This window comes from Protopterus annectens, chromosome 4.part0 (genome assembly GCF_019279795.1).
Source record: "Protopterus annectens isolate FY-2018-M chromosome 4.part0, PAN1.0, whole genome shotgun sequence".
In the NCBI taxonomy this organism is placed as follows: domain Eukaryota; kingdom Metazoa; phylum Chordata; order Ceratodontiformes; family Protopteridae; genus Protopterus; species Protopterus annectens.
Window position 1 is genome coordinate 773,863,021 of NC_056733.1, and position 14,220 is coordinate 773,877,240.

General features: G+C 44.5%; 1 protein-coding gene across 5 annotated transcripts in view; it reads right to left on the minus strand.

Moving 5' to 3' along the window:
- Window positions 1–14,220, minus strand: part of LOC122799579 (clathrin heavy chain 1-like) — a 1,937,764-nt gene that overhangs the window by 1,146,454 nt on the left and 777,090 nt on the right. For all 5 annotated transcript variants that reach the window (XM_044068726.1, XM_044068727.1, XM_044068725.1 and 2 more), the window contains one exon: window positions 13,631–13,756. In XM_044068726.1, coding sequence (XP_043924661.1) covers window positions 13,631–13,756 — 126 coding nt within the window. The remainder of the gene's footprint in view (window positions 1–13,630; window positions 13,757–14,220) is intronic.

The window sequence follows — 14,220 nt, forward strand, 5'->3', positions numbered from 1 at the left end:
GGAAAAGCCGACTGCAGTTGCATATCTATCGGACATCTACATTTATGGTAGGTACAAAACTGTACTATGTCCTTCAAGAATGCAACTGCAGTCATAACATATGGGTTGAATACCATAGCCAAGCTAGGGGTGGATGGAACTAAGAAAGTGATGGTGTAGCTAAAATGCCCTGCAGGACTGCCGAAGCAAAGCCTGCTCGGGATCTGGAGTATAAAGGCAGGTTGCAGTGTTTGGTAAATGTATGCACGGAGCTCCATGAAGCAGCCTCTAGAATGTCCTTTGTAGCCACTCCTCTTAGGAAAGCTGTGGATGTGGCTATAGCTCTGGTGGAGTGTGGCCTAATATTGGCTGGCACACTTTTTCCATGAAAAGAATAGCAGAATCTGATGCAGTGTCCAATCCATTTGGAAATTGTTTGTTTGGAGATTGTTTTTCCTTGTACTCCAGCAGCATAGGCTACAAGCAGTTGGTCAGACTTTCTGGTGGCCTTAGTTCTATCCAAGTAGTAGCGTAGTTGCCTGTGTATGTCCAAAGTATGTAGCAGTGCTTCCCCCGTTTTGAGGATTGGGGAAGAAAGTAGGCAGGTGAATGGCTGGATTTAGAGACACCCTGGAAATTACTTTTGGCATGAATGAAGGATTGGTTCTTAGAGAGACTCTGTCCTGATGAAAAATGATAAAAGGAGGTACTGCCATGAGTGCCTGTATCTCCGAGACTCTTCTTGCTGATGTGATTGCCAATAGGAAAACAGTTTTCCATGAGAGAAATTGCATTTCTGAAGTTGCTGCTGGTTCAAAGGGAGGAAGAGTTAATTTTTCCAAGATGAAATTGAGGTCCCATGCAGGTACTGGCGGTTTCCTGGGAGGTTTGATATTCTTTATTCCTCTTAGGAACTGTCTTAGCAAAGGATGCGAAAACACAGGTGGATCACAATTGTATTTTGCTGAGATTGCTTAGGCATGAATCTTTATGGAAGAATATGAGAGACCAGTATGAAACATTTCTGCCAAGTATTCCAATAACTGAGGTATACTCAATACTGTTGTATCCTGACCCCTGTTAGCATTCCAGATGATGAATCTCTTCCACTTGGCTGAAGAGGTTTTTCTGGTAGAAGGTCTGCGTGCTTCCAGTAAGATCTCTTGAACTTTTTTGGAAAGAGATATCGGAAGGAGTTATGGTAACCTCCAGGCTGTCAGATGTAATGTTTTCAGGTTTTGATGAACAGTCCTGTAATCGTGTTGTGTTAGAAGCAGAGGCGATAGTGGCAGAGGCCACGGTTTGGTCCGAGTTATGCTCAACAGCAATGGGTACCAGTGCTGCCTTGGCCAGTCTGGAGCTACCAAAATGCCTGTTGGTTGTTCTGCTTTGATCTTCAGTATCACCTTGGTCAGCAGTGGTAGATGAGGGAATGCATAAACTGTTAGGGAATTCCAGCTGAAGGAGAGAGCATCCGTTTTCCAGGCTAAAGGATGGTGGGTCCTTGTACAGAACTTTTCCAGGTGATGATTCATGTCAGAAGCAAAGAGATCTATGTCCGGTCTTCCCCATGCCCTTGTTATTTGCAAATGCCCTTGTTGAAGTGATTTTTCGAAAGACTCGATTGCATGTATCACTGCCAACATCTCTTTTTGGTTTATGTGCAGATGCCTTTCCCTTGGTGTCCATTGACCTTGAATGCATCTGCCCTCCATGTGCGCCCCCCATCCATGGTCTGAGGCGTCTGTTGTAATCATTTGACCTGCTTGAGGTTTGTTGAAAGACATGCCTTTGTTTAACAGACTTGTTTGAGCCCACCACAAAAATTCTCTTTGTAGACATGGAATGAGTGGGATTACGTCCTCTGGGCTTTGGCTGTGTTGGGACCATAAGCTTTTTAAATACCATTGCAACTTTCTCATATGAAGTCTTGCCAAAGGTATCAGAAGAATGCAAGATGCCATGAACCCCAGGGCCTGCAGGATTTTCCTTGCAGTCAGCTGGGAGAGCTTTGCTAGGCCTTTGAAGTACTCTGGTAACTGCTGTTGTTTTTCCTCTGTGAGATAAGCCATTTGTGTTTTTGTGTCCAGTTTGGCTCCTAGGAAAATAATCTGTTGGGATGGCAGAAGTCTTGATTTCTGAATGTTGACTGTGTATCCCAAGGCCTGTAGTAATTGAATGACATAGTCCAAGTTTGCTATCAAGGTTTGTTTGTTGTCTGCTTGTATGAGGCAGTCGTCCAGGTAGGGGTATATTTGAATCCCCTGGAGTCTGCAGTGTGCCACTACTGATGCCAGGCATTTCGTGAACACTCTGGGCGCAGTAGATAAGCCAAACGGCAATGCTGAGAATTGATAATGCTCTGTCCCTGCAAGAAATCTGAGGCATCTTCTGCAGCTTTGTCTGATTGGGACATGTAGGTATGCCTCCTTGAGGTCCAGAGTGACCAGCCAAGACCCCTTGCCCAGCATGGGAAGGAGTTGCTGCAACGTCAGCATTTTGAACTTTGGCACAATGAGATAAGTATTTAGAGTAGACAAGTCCAGTATAGGCCTCCATTTGTTTTCCTTTCTTGGAACAAGGAACAGTCTTGAATAAAATCCCTGTCCTTGTTCCTGTGGAGGGACCTTTTCTATTGCTTTTATATTTAACAGCTTTGAAATTTGAATGAGTGCCTCTGCCCTTTGATGAAGTGGCAGGTTTGGCATGCCTTGTCTTATTGGTAAAGTACGAAAGTGGAATCTGTAACCGTTGTCTATTAAATCCAGAATCCATTTGTCCTTGGTTAACATATGCCAGTTTTTTGAGAATAAGGATAATTTTCCGCCCAAAGGTGCTTCTCTTTGAACCTTTGTAGGCGGTATGAAAGTCAAGTCATTGTGGTTGTCCTTGTGGTGCAGCTGGACTGCCTGCGCCACTTCTTTGATTTGGTGGTTGCCATTGGCGGCCCCTGTAGGAGCCTCGGTATTTCCCTCTACCTCTGGCACGCCGTTTTTTCCCCCTTTGAAACTTGTCAGTGTCTGGAAAGGACCAATTCTTTGAAGGCCAATTCCTGCTGAATCTGGGTGGCTGAACCTGGAGGAAATCTTTGACTGTCTGTACTGATTTAGCTTTTTCCTCAATGGACTTCAACACATCTTGTGCATTAGCACCAAAAAGCTTCTGTTTTTCCAGAGGTGCATCAAGTAACTTTACTTTAACATGGTCTGGCAGTGGCTGTTCTTTTAACCAAGCATGTCTACGTATAACAGCCCCAGTCATAGCTGCCCTACATGAAGCCTCCAATGCATCATAACCACACTGAAGAAAATGATTGCTAACCTGCTGAGTGTTATGTACTACATCCTGGAATGCCTTTCTATCAATAGGCTCAGGAGAGGCTATCTTTTTCTGTAAATCATCCAGTAAAAAATCCTGGTACTGAAACATATGAAAAAGGCAGTTAAGTGACCTCATGGCCTGGGTGGTAGAGGTATAAACTTTTTTACCCCATCTCTCCAGGGACCTAGCTTCCCTATCTGCTGGCAGTGGATTCTTGGCTGTGGAAGTAGCCACTCCCTTGGGGCCCTGTGAAATAGTTTCTAGATCCACAGAATGGGCCTTAAAGAGATGTTTGTGGGTGTCAGGGACCCTATAATATCTGTCTGGCTTGACAGGAGCAGGAGGGAGAGAATCAGGGTTAGCACTGGAGTCTGAGAAAACATCATCCAGGACATCCATAACTGGAGGGATAGCTAAAGGTCTGTGCTGGGGAAGCTTGAGGAAGGTACGTAGTCTTTTCCTGGAATCAGAGAATTCCTGACCCTGCCATTTAAAATGCTCCCTCAAGGAGTGTAGGACTTCACCGAACGAAAAATCCTCTGGAGGAGAGGCAGAGGGAATTGATTCCTCAGCATCAGAGTCCTCATAGGCTTGGAAGGATTCTTCTTGGGTATCTGAATGCTCAGAATCCCCAGAGGCTTCATCTGAAGAGAAGTTGTCGGCCTGCTCAGGTCTGGGCCTTTCCTCTGCAGGCGGCTGAGAACCTCCGTCTGGATGAGGGCGAGACCCCCTTATAAGAGAAATAAGATCTGCAGCAAGAGACATGATCTGTTTATCAGAAGAAGGGGCCTGGGCAGTAGGTTTAGGATGGGCCTTGGCCTGGCTGGCGGCCTTAGCACGTGCAAAGGCCTTGATGGACATGGATACAGGAGGCCTAGCTGCCCCACGTGCAGGAGTAACCTTGTCCACAGGAATGGTGTCGGGAAGATCCAGAACTTCGGTTTCTGGCGGAAAATCAACAACCGGCACCGGTGTAGACTCAGAGACCGAAGGACGTGTTAACGCTGTGTCGTCGGCCTGGAGCGGTTGAATTACCGCTTCCGAAGGGACCGAAGCACTCGCGGAGGGTTTAGGAGGAGTATCGGTGGAGGACGCGGGCCGAGGATATCGGTCCCGGTCCTTTAGTTTTTTGGAAGATTGAGATATCGGTTGTTCCGACGGCATGATATAAGCGAAAGATTCGCCGAAAAAGTCTTCGGCAAATTCTGCCCAGCGCCTGAGAGTGCGCTTATTAAAGCAAGCGCAGGCCAAGACGTCGTGGTCTGGGCCCAGGCAAGGGAGGCAATAAGAATGGAAGTCCTTATGAGGTATTTGTTTACCACAAGACAAACAATTATTAACTTTCTCAATTTGTTCTGACATTGGCTGAGGCAAGAAAAAATGTTCCCCAACGGGGTACTTGGCTTTTAGATGACTTCGGTACTGAAAACACAGGAGCTGACCGACCGGCACTTGCGAACTGCTTCTGCTTCGGGCATGGCGTGGCAAGAAAGACTGAAGAAGATGGCGTTGGCCGATGCCTTTATACTCCAGCCGATGTGACGTCGGAGAGGAGGCGACACCAGCCGATGCTTGACCCAGACTTTAGAATCCGGCCGACCGAGGGCTGCCTGAGGCAGGACAACCCATATGTTATGACTGCAGTTGCATTCTTGAAGGACATCCAGTTTATACAGAATCCTCAGCTACTACATGAAATTAAGTTGCCTGCACCAAAGTTAGGGCTTTGTCCCTCTAGCCCATGGATCTGGCCAAAAGTACTGTATCCTGACAGCACACGGGCAGGCTGGTAAAAAGTCTGCTGTTCTAATGGGCTTGATGGCCATTAGGGTGGCCACTCCACCATGGGGTGAAATGCTACATGTGTGTAGTGAGTCAACTAGTCTTAATGGTCATATATCAGGGTCATGGGTACCACTGGGACACTTTGTGGATGCTACATTATAATACAAAAGTCTATATGAAAAAAGTACAGTTGTGTAACCTTACCATAAATGTAGATGTTCTAGTGTATTCACTGCTGCAGCCACCACACTTGGGTTATATCCCTGCCAGGGTAGCACCCGGCAGGCCCGAATACCAGACATTTAGTATTTCTGTCTCGGCTGCTGTCGATTGAGGACTGACGTCAGGTTGTCAGCAGTACAAAGTAAGGCAGTCCACACCATTACATCAGATTTTCTTGCCCTAACCTGTCAGGAGCCCCCCCCCCCCAAAGTAGGAGGCCAGGTTCTGGTGGAAGAACCCCACCAGTGGAAAATAAATACCAATATGTCCCTTGTAAGGAAAGGAGAACAACAAGGAAGAATGGTAACAAAAGGAGAAAGAGAAACAAGGACTGCAACAGTGAAAACACTAACATCTACATTTATGGTAAGTGTACACAACTGTACCATATTCTTCGTGTTTTACTGTTGCAGTCATCACATTTGGGTAGATTCCCAAAGCTGAGGAAATGGGTGCAGTCAAGGAAGCTAGGGGCTCGCTATGATGCCCTGCAAGACTGCAGAGGCAAACCCTGCCCTGGATTTGGAAAAGAGAGGCAGGTGGTAATGCTTGGTAAAAGTGTGAACAGATGTCCAGGTGGCACCCTCCAGGATGTCCCTGGTGGGGACTCCTCTGAGGAAAGCTGCTCTTGTGGAGTGTGTCCTGACTCCGTTGGGAGGAAGCTTACCATGCTGTTTGTAGCAGAAATGGATGCAGTGTGCTAGCTCTATCTGGAAATGGTTTGCTGGAGATGGCTTTGCCTTCTGCCCCTGTAGCAAAACTAACCAGCAATTGATCAGACTTTCTGAAGGATTTAGTCCTGTTCAGATAGTATCTGAGCTGTCTGTGCACACCTAGAGAGTGAAGAATCCTTTCCCCTTGGTTCTGGGGATTAGGAAAGAAGGTGGGAAAATTAAAGGATTGGTTGAGATCCACACTGGACACCACCTTGAGCATGAAGGATGGGTTAAGTTCTGAGGAATACCTGGTCTGCATGGAAGATGAAGGGTTCCACAGCCATGAGTGCTTGCAGCTTAGAGACTCATCTGGCTGAAGTGATGGCCAGAAGGAATGCTGTCTTCCAGGAGAGAAATTGTAGCTATGCAGAAGAAGATGGTTCGAAAGGAGGCAAGGTGAGCTTTTCCAAGACAAAGTTAAGGTTCCAAGCTGGTGTTGATGCCCTTTCTGGGGGGCCTGAAGTTGCTAGACCTTCTGAGGAATTGTTTGATCAAAGGGTGTGAGAAGAGGGGCTGTTCAGTGGGAAAATGAGCAGAAATAGCAGAGGCATGAATTTTTTGAGGAGAAAGTGAAACCACTGTGTAGTAGGTCAGCTACATAATCCAAGATGAAGGGCTGTGCCGTACTGGCCCCCTTAGCTTGGATCCAGGTGCAGAACCTTTTCCATTTATCTGCATAAGACTTTCTGGTGCTAGGGCATCTAGCCTCACGGATAACATCCAGAACCTGTTTACTGAGGATGGCAGATTGGTTTGGGGTTAGGGAATAAGCCAAGCTGCCAAACTGAGTGTCTGCAATTGGGGATGCATGAATGCCCCTTCCCTCTAGGTTAGAAGGTTTGGAATCTGAGGAAGATGCCATGGAGGCAGCGGGGACAGGCTGCACAGCAAGGGGTACCAGTGTTGTCGGAGCTAATCCGGAGCTAAAAGAATGGTCCTTGGTTTTTCCTCCCTTATTTTGAACAGTACCCAGGGGGTGACAGGTAGGGGAGGAAAGGCATAGACCGAAAGAAGGACCCAGGGGAAGGACAGAGCATCCACGTTCCAAGCCATGCAGTGATGCTCCCTGGTGCAGAATTTGCTGAGCTGATGGTTGGTGTGGGAAGCAAAGAGGTCGACCTTCGAGGTTCCCCATTTCTGAGTTATTAGGGTGAAGGTACTTCTGTTGAGCTGCCACTCGTGTGGGCCCAGAAGGTTTCTGCTTAATTGGTTTGCCAGAGAGTTTGTGCCAACAGGTGTAGTTGCATGGAAGAGGCTGAGCGCCAAAGGATCATGGCCAGCCTGTATAGAGGGTAGGAGAGACTCCCTCCCTGCTTGTCGATGTACCACAGCACAGTGGTGTCTGTTCTGATCAGGAGACCCCCTGAAAAGATAAGGGGTTTGAAAGCTATCAAGGCATGCTGCACAGCCATCATCTTTTTGACTGATGAGCAGGGGGATTTGCTGTGGGCTCCATTGGATCTGTGGTGAGGGTCTGGGCGGCGGGGATTGGGGAGAAGGGCAGTCCCTTGTTGTGGGAGCATGCTGTTGCCCACCAAAGAAATTGCTTTTTGAGGCAAGGAATTATAGGTAGAAGAGTTTCCCGGTCTTGAGAGAGTTGAAACCAAAAGCTCTTTAGGTACCACTGAAGTTTCCTCATATGCAGTCTGGCATATGGAAAGAGGAGTATGCAAGATGCCATGAACTCCAAAGCTTGCAGGATTTTCCTTACAGAAAGCTGGGGCCTGGTGGCCAGTTGACAGAAGTAGGCCGTCAGGAAAATTTGTTTCTTTAGTGTAAGGTATGCCATCTGGGATGCTGTGTCCAGACTTACTCCCAGGAAGATTATCCCTGGGGTGGGGACCAGTTTTGATTTCTTTTCATTGATTGTGTACCCCAGTAAGGTTAGTAGAGTCTTTATAAAGGCCAGGTGCTTCAACAGCTTTTCCTGGCTGTCTGCATGAATAAGGCAGTCATCTAAGTGGGGGTAAATTTGAATATTTCTTTGTCTGCAAAAGCCAATGGCCGGAGCTAGACATTTTGTGAAAACTCTTGGAGCAGTAGATAAGCCAAAGGGAAGCGCAGAATACTGAAAGTGTTGAGATTCTGCCTGAAGCGGAGATATTTCCTGCATGATTCCCTAAGAGGAATGCGGAGGTAGGATTCTCTTAGATTTAGGGTGGCTAGCCAAGCATCCTTGGAGAACATGGGTAGCAGCTGCTGAAGGGTGAGCATTTTGAATTTTGTGATCACCAGGAAGGTGTTTGGAATGGATAGATAGAGGATGGGGCGCCAGGTGCCCTCTGTTCTGGGCACCAGAAAATGTCTGTAGGAGAAACCTTGGCCTATCTGTTCTGCTGGAACATGCTATACTGCCCTCAAAGAGAGCAGGGAATGGATTTGTTTTTGAGCCTCTGCCCACTGATTTGGTGGTAGATCTGGGAACCCTTTTGGGGTTGGAAGGGTGTGGAAGGAGTATTTGTAATCCTGAGACAGTGTTTAGAGAACCCATTGGTCTTTGGTAATGGTGGCTCAGGTGCTTGAGTGAAAGGAGAGCTTTCCTCCTAGGGGTAAGTGAAGGTGGGCAGAAGGGAGGAGGTGAGTCAATGAGTTCTTACCATAACGGGGTGGCGTAGAACTTCTTGGTTTTGAAGTGGAGGTAGTTCACGGTTTAGATCTTGGCATTCCCTGGGGCTGCTATCTGGGGGGTCTGGTTCCACGGGGCCTAGGCTGGGCCTGTCTACTCGGAGCAGGAAAGGACCAGTGCTTGGAGGGACAATGCCTGCTGAACCGAGGGGGCTGCACCTGTAAGAAATCTGTTTGCATAGATTTTGCTTTTTCTTCCATCTTTAAGACCTCTTCTGCCTTAGTTCCAAAGGAGCAATCTTTATGCAAGGGGGCATCTAACAATTTAGATTCGACATGGACTGGCAGGGATTGTTCCTTAAGCCATGCATGTCTTCTAATAACAGATCCAGTGACTGCTGCCCTGCAAGAAGCTTCTAGGGTGTCAAAATTACAGTGCAAAGTGTGTTTAGTTACTTGACTTGCAGAATGCATCAAGTCTTGTAAATCTTTAGATTCTGCCCAAGCAGGAAAGGAAGACATTTTTTGTTTAAGGAGTTCCAAGGTATGTTGCTGACATTTAAGCATGTGGAAATGACAATTTAGTGCCCTGATAGCAAGATTAGCTGAGGTGTAGGTGTATACTTTTTTTTACCCAATCTGTCCAATGTTCTGGAATCCCTGTCTGAGGGGGGTGGGATTCTTAGCAGAGGTTGCTTTAATCCCTTTTCGCCCTTGAGAAATGACCTCAGGGTCAGCTGTTGGATTTTTAAAAAAGATATTTGTGTGAGTCAGGGATTCTGTAGTACCTCTCTGGGTTTCTGGGAGCAGGAGGTAGGGCGTCACAAGTCAAGCTGGATTCAAGGAAAACATCAAACACCACATCCAGGATGAGGGGGATGGCCAAGGGACTGTGTTGTGAAGATCTAGAAATTCCTTGAGTCTCTTTTTAGACTGAGGGTAGTCCTGACTCTCCAACTGGAAATACTCACTTAAAGTATTCCGGGTTTCCCCAAAAGAAAAATCCTCTGGAAGAGAGGCTGAAGGAATGGATTCCTCTACATCAGAATCCTCAAGTGGAGAGGGGTTGCATGTCTTCATAGTCAGATGCATCAGATTCATCTGTCTCTTGTTCTTGTTGAGGGGGTGGGGTTTGGCTTCCCCTGATCAGCATGAAAAGGTCTCTGCCATTTTAAGCATTTGAGACTGAGGCAAGGAAGCAGGCACCTGAGAGTGGGTAGTCGGTTTCTTGGGTGTGGTTCAAACCCTGGACCTAAGGAACTCTGTTGTTTTTGAAAGAACGGTAGTCGCAACAGATGTAAGTTTGTGTCGAGATTTGGAGGTGGGAAGGGCTTCCTCGGAAGCCGGTGCTGCTCAGCAGCTCCGGATCCATCCAAGGTAGAGAAGACCGCAGTATCCTTACACGAAGAAGAGTTTTGCAGCATTCCGGACTCCGAAAGGGTCTCGGTAGCAGCCCGCAAATCAACTGAAGCAGGCATCAGAGGCTGCGAAAGCACCTCAATGAGTACCAGAGAACTGATGACTAGTTTAATGGAAGAGTCACAGATAGGTTTGGATCTGGGCGCTCTGTCTCTGTCTTCATCTTTATGGTTTTTTTTTTATGTTTTTTCGGAAGATCTACTGTCAGATGGCTTACCAAAGCCATATCGGAATTCAAGGACTGTAAACGAAAATATCTGGCTACAATAAGGCCCTGACTATGGATAGTTCTGGCGTTGAACAAAGCACAGAAGCAACAATGCGGGACGTCGTTGTCTGGGCTTACACAAGTGACACAGTAAAAGTGGAAGTCTCGGTGTGGTATTTGCTTTCCACAGGTGAGACGATTATTAATTTTTTCTGACATCGGTTAGTGCAAGAAAAAAGGATCTTCAATGGGGTACTTAGCTTTAGAAGACTTCAACTTCAATTCAAAAATGAAAACTCCAATAGCGGTCAACCGGCACTCATACAAACTGCTTCTGCTTTGGGCTCCATGGCAAGAAATACTGATGTAATGACATCAGCTGTTTTACTTTATACTACTGATGACCTGACGTCAGTCCTCAAGCGACAGCAACCGACGCAGAAAAACTAAGTCTCTGGTAGTCGGGTCGGCCGAGGGCTACTCTGGCAGAGATAACCCATATCTGATGACTGCAACAGTGAAACACGAAGAACATCTGATATTTCAGATTTCTTGCAAAGTAACCCTGAAAACGTCTGTCCTTACCTGGCTACTGTAATGCAGCACCCAAGATTTTATTTTTGTTTTATTAATTTATTCACTGGACCAGGGACGTCCAACTGGACAAAAACACATTCCGCGGAGACCCAAGGAAAAAGCTCCAATCATACAAACATAACATACAGATATATAATGAAAGATGCAGTACTCATACAGTTTGAAACATTAGAATATAGCTAATAAATGAAAAATACAATAACCATAACATGGGTAGTTGACAGCATAATAATTCTAATGATGCATATACCTTTACGTAAGAGTGACTGAAAAAGCCTAAGCATAGTTGCATTAAGTTACCCAAAGCAGTAATTTTGAAATGTGGCTTTGGATTGGCCAAAACCGCTTAGAGAAATACTTTTTTCTTTTGGGGTTGTGTAAAAGTTGGGCATTTCAAGCCATTTCTGGTGGAATTAAATGCTTCCTGGGTTATTTGCTAAAGATTGTTAATATTAGAGGAGCCAATTAGTGTTGAATCATCAACATACTGAATGATTATTTGCTTAGATGCATTATAAAGATTACTTATCAATACATTAAAGAAAAGAGGTCCTAGAATAGAACTTTGGTCAAGCATTCTCAATGTTTCCAAGCCAGTTCCTAGAGATCTGACAATATATTGTGGGGGTACTGACTTACTCTTCACTGAAAAATGACGAAGGTATTGGAGCTACTATCTAAGTATTCCATAAGTACAATAGCAAGCTGTGCGCTTCCCCCACACTTAACATCTACCCAGTTAATCTTAGCACATACCCAAAGCAATTCAGACTTCCTCCTGTCCTCAAACTGGTTAGTTCTGTACAATTTCAAGATCTGAGTCACCAAGGAATCCATGATCCCAGCACAATTTTTTTATACACTGAAAGGTTCATCTTAATTCAGGTAAATTAGCTCTGCTACCGACCATTCAGAGTATATTCTGCACCTGAAGTTCCAACTTGGTGATGGAAATGATCACATAAAGACACCTACAATGTTAGGCTTCCAGTTAATCTTTCCTAGTTATAATCCTCTGCCCATGAATGGGTGGAATGCAGGAATCTGCATGCTGTTAACTAGAGAGCAATTTTAGTCTGGTGCCCACCCCCACACCCTTTCGCTGTCCAATACAGGTGGGCCTGCTGAGTTATTTACAGCCTATAACCCCCCCCTCTTGCCCACCAGGGATGGGGAGCCAGCAATGGCTGCTCACTCTCATCCTCCCTCCCATCTCCTACAATGACCCAAACACTTACTCATACTTTTGTCACCTGAAAAATAGTCAAGTTTTATCCTTCTATACCACAAAGCTGGTCTTGGTTTCATTTATTTTTGGATCTCTGCAAGAACTCCCTCTGATCAACATATCTAATCATTTTTGCAATTGCTTATACACAATGTACACTGAAGTACACTTTGCAAAGCTTTCCTCTAACCTCTTATGTGCACGACTCTTATGTGACTATGTGCACAGTTTATATACTATAAATGTATAAACTGATTTATGTGGTCCTACAGGACTTTCAGAAACCCATAATGAACATGGGTGAACAGCTGTACTATATGGTGTAGCTAGGTAATAAACTACAGCACCCAGGCATCATGTGTTCTTTTAGTAATGCGGCTCACCTCAAACTATTTTACAAGATTTTTATTTAACATTTAGTGCTGTATACATGAATACATAGCAATTCTACTTTCGAATGCAATACCAATCTTTATTGTGTGTGTGTGTGTGTGTGTGTGTGTGTGTGTGTGTGTGTGTGTGTGTGTGTGTGTGTGTGTGTGTGTATATATATATATATATATATATATATATATTTTAATTTTTTTTTTTTTGATTACTACTACTGCTGTATAACAGAACCATATTACTGTATAAAGAACTTTTCTCCACAAGACTTCAATAACAAAGGTCAGTTCTAAGATAGATTTTCCCAGTCAACAAACAAATGATCAAAAATTATTTTCACAGTGCAAATGCACAGATTCTTAAAATCAGCATGCAATACACAAACAATGATGAAACAGCAAATGTTTTTAAAAGGTGGGCAAATGTTTTGTTTTACAAAATAAGTGTTTTACACTGCTAAAATTATAAGAGTACAAAGGTCATTTCATAATTTCCTGGCAGATACTAATATGCTTTGTGCATGTTCAGCTTCTGCGTTTGTGTGAATTTATTAATATGATAGTCATAACTGCAATGATAGAACTACCCTCCGGCCTCAACAGCAACCTGAGCTGATGGAAACAACAAGGATAGGCAACCATACTTCCTTTCATGAGAGAGGAGTTGTGTACCCTTGTCCCCATTCAACAAAAATGCTTTTGTATTTAGCACATCTACGCACTAAAGTTGATCTTAAATTATACTTTTGATGACCACCGTTTAACTTTCTGTGAAACCTTTTTTGTTCCAATGGTCGTCAAGCACAGTGCCCCATGATAAATAGTTATCCATTAAACTTGATCCAATATTGTCACAGCACTTTTCCAGATGCACCTTCTTCCAACCCACCAATTATCACAGAGCCTATAAACCTCATTCTGTGAGCACTACATTACAAAACACTCATCTTTTTTACTCATCAATCATTTTGCCACCCACAACTCAATTCAAAACCTCTCTCCAATATTGTACTACCCACCAATGTTTGTTCTTAGAAATAAAGGACTACATTAAAACGTCTAAATAAAAAAAGCCTGTCACATGCAATGCAATAATCGAACATTTTAAGTAAACACTTATTTTAAGAAATGCGTGCAGATTTACTGAAAACACAACTATCCAAGATGTGAATAAACTTTACAGAAATAGAAAAATAACCATTACCTTCTGTACATAGATTTCTATGTATTTCTGTAAGTTGTTGCGATACAGGTACAGCACCAGATCATGAACAAAATCAAATCTGTCGCATACAATAATCAAAGGGAGTTGATCAGTGAGCTTGGCCTCCTGTAAAATGAATTATACAAAATATTACTTCACAATAACAGGTATTTCAAAGATCAAAGTTGCATCTAAAATCATTAGTCTCTTCAGCACATATTCAAAACATATACAGATTCAAATGAAATAATAATGCACCTTCTAGCAGTCATTGCAATTAGGTTTCCTTTCCACAACCACTGGAAAAATAAAACTCTTGCTTCTATCCAGGAAAAAAAATGTGCACATAGGTTCATAGGTGTGTACTAGGCTAAAGGTCCTGGAGCCTTCACAAGCCTAGCCCATAGAAGTGCCCCTGCATCATAACGCCTGACGTTAATTCCCAGTGGCTCTATTGGAGTGATCCCCAGGGTGAACTTTCTATTACCCATCCCACTCATCAAGATTTCTCTTCAAGAGGGACAGTGAGGTGCTCTGCTTGACATGTATGTTAAGTCCATTCCAGAGCCTCTGGGTTTGTAAGTCAGGCA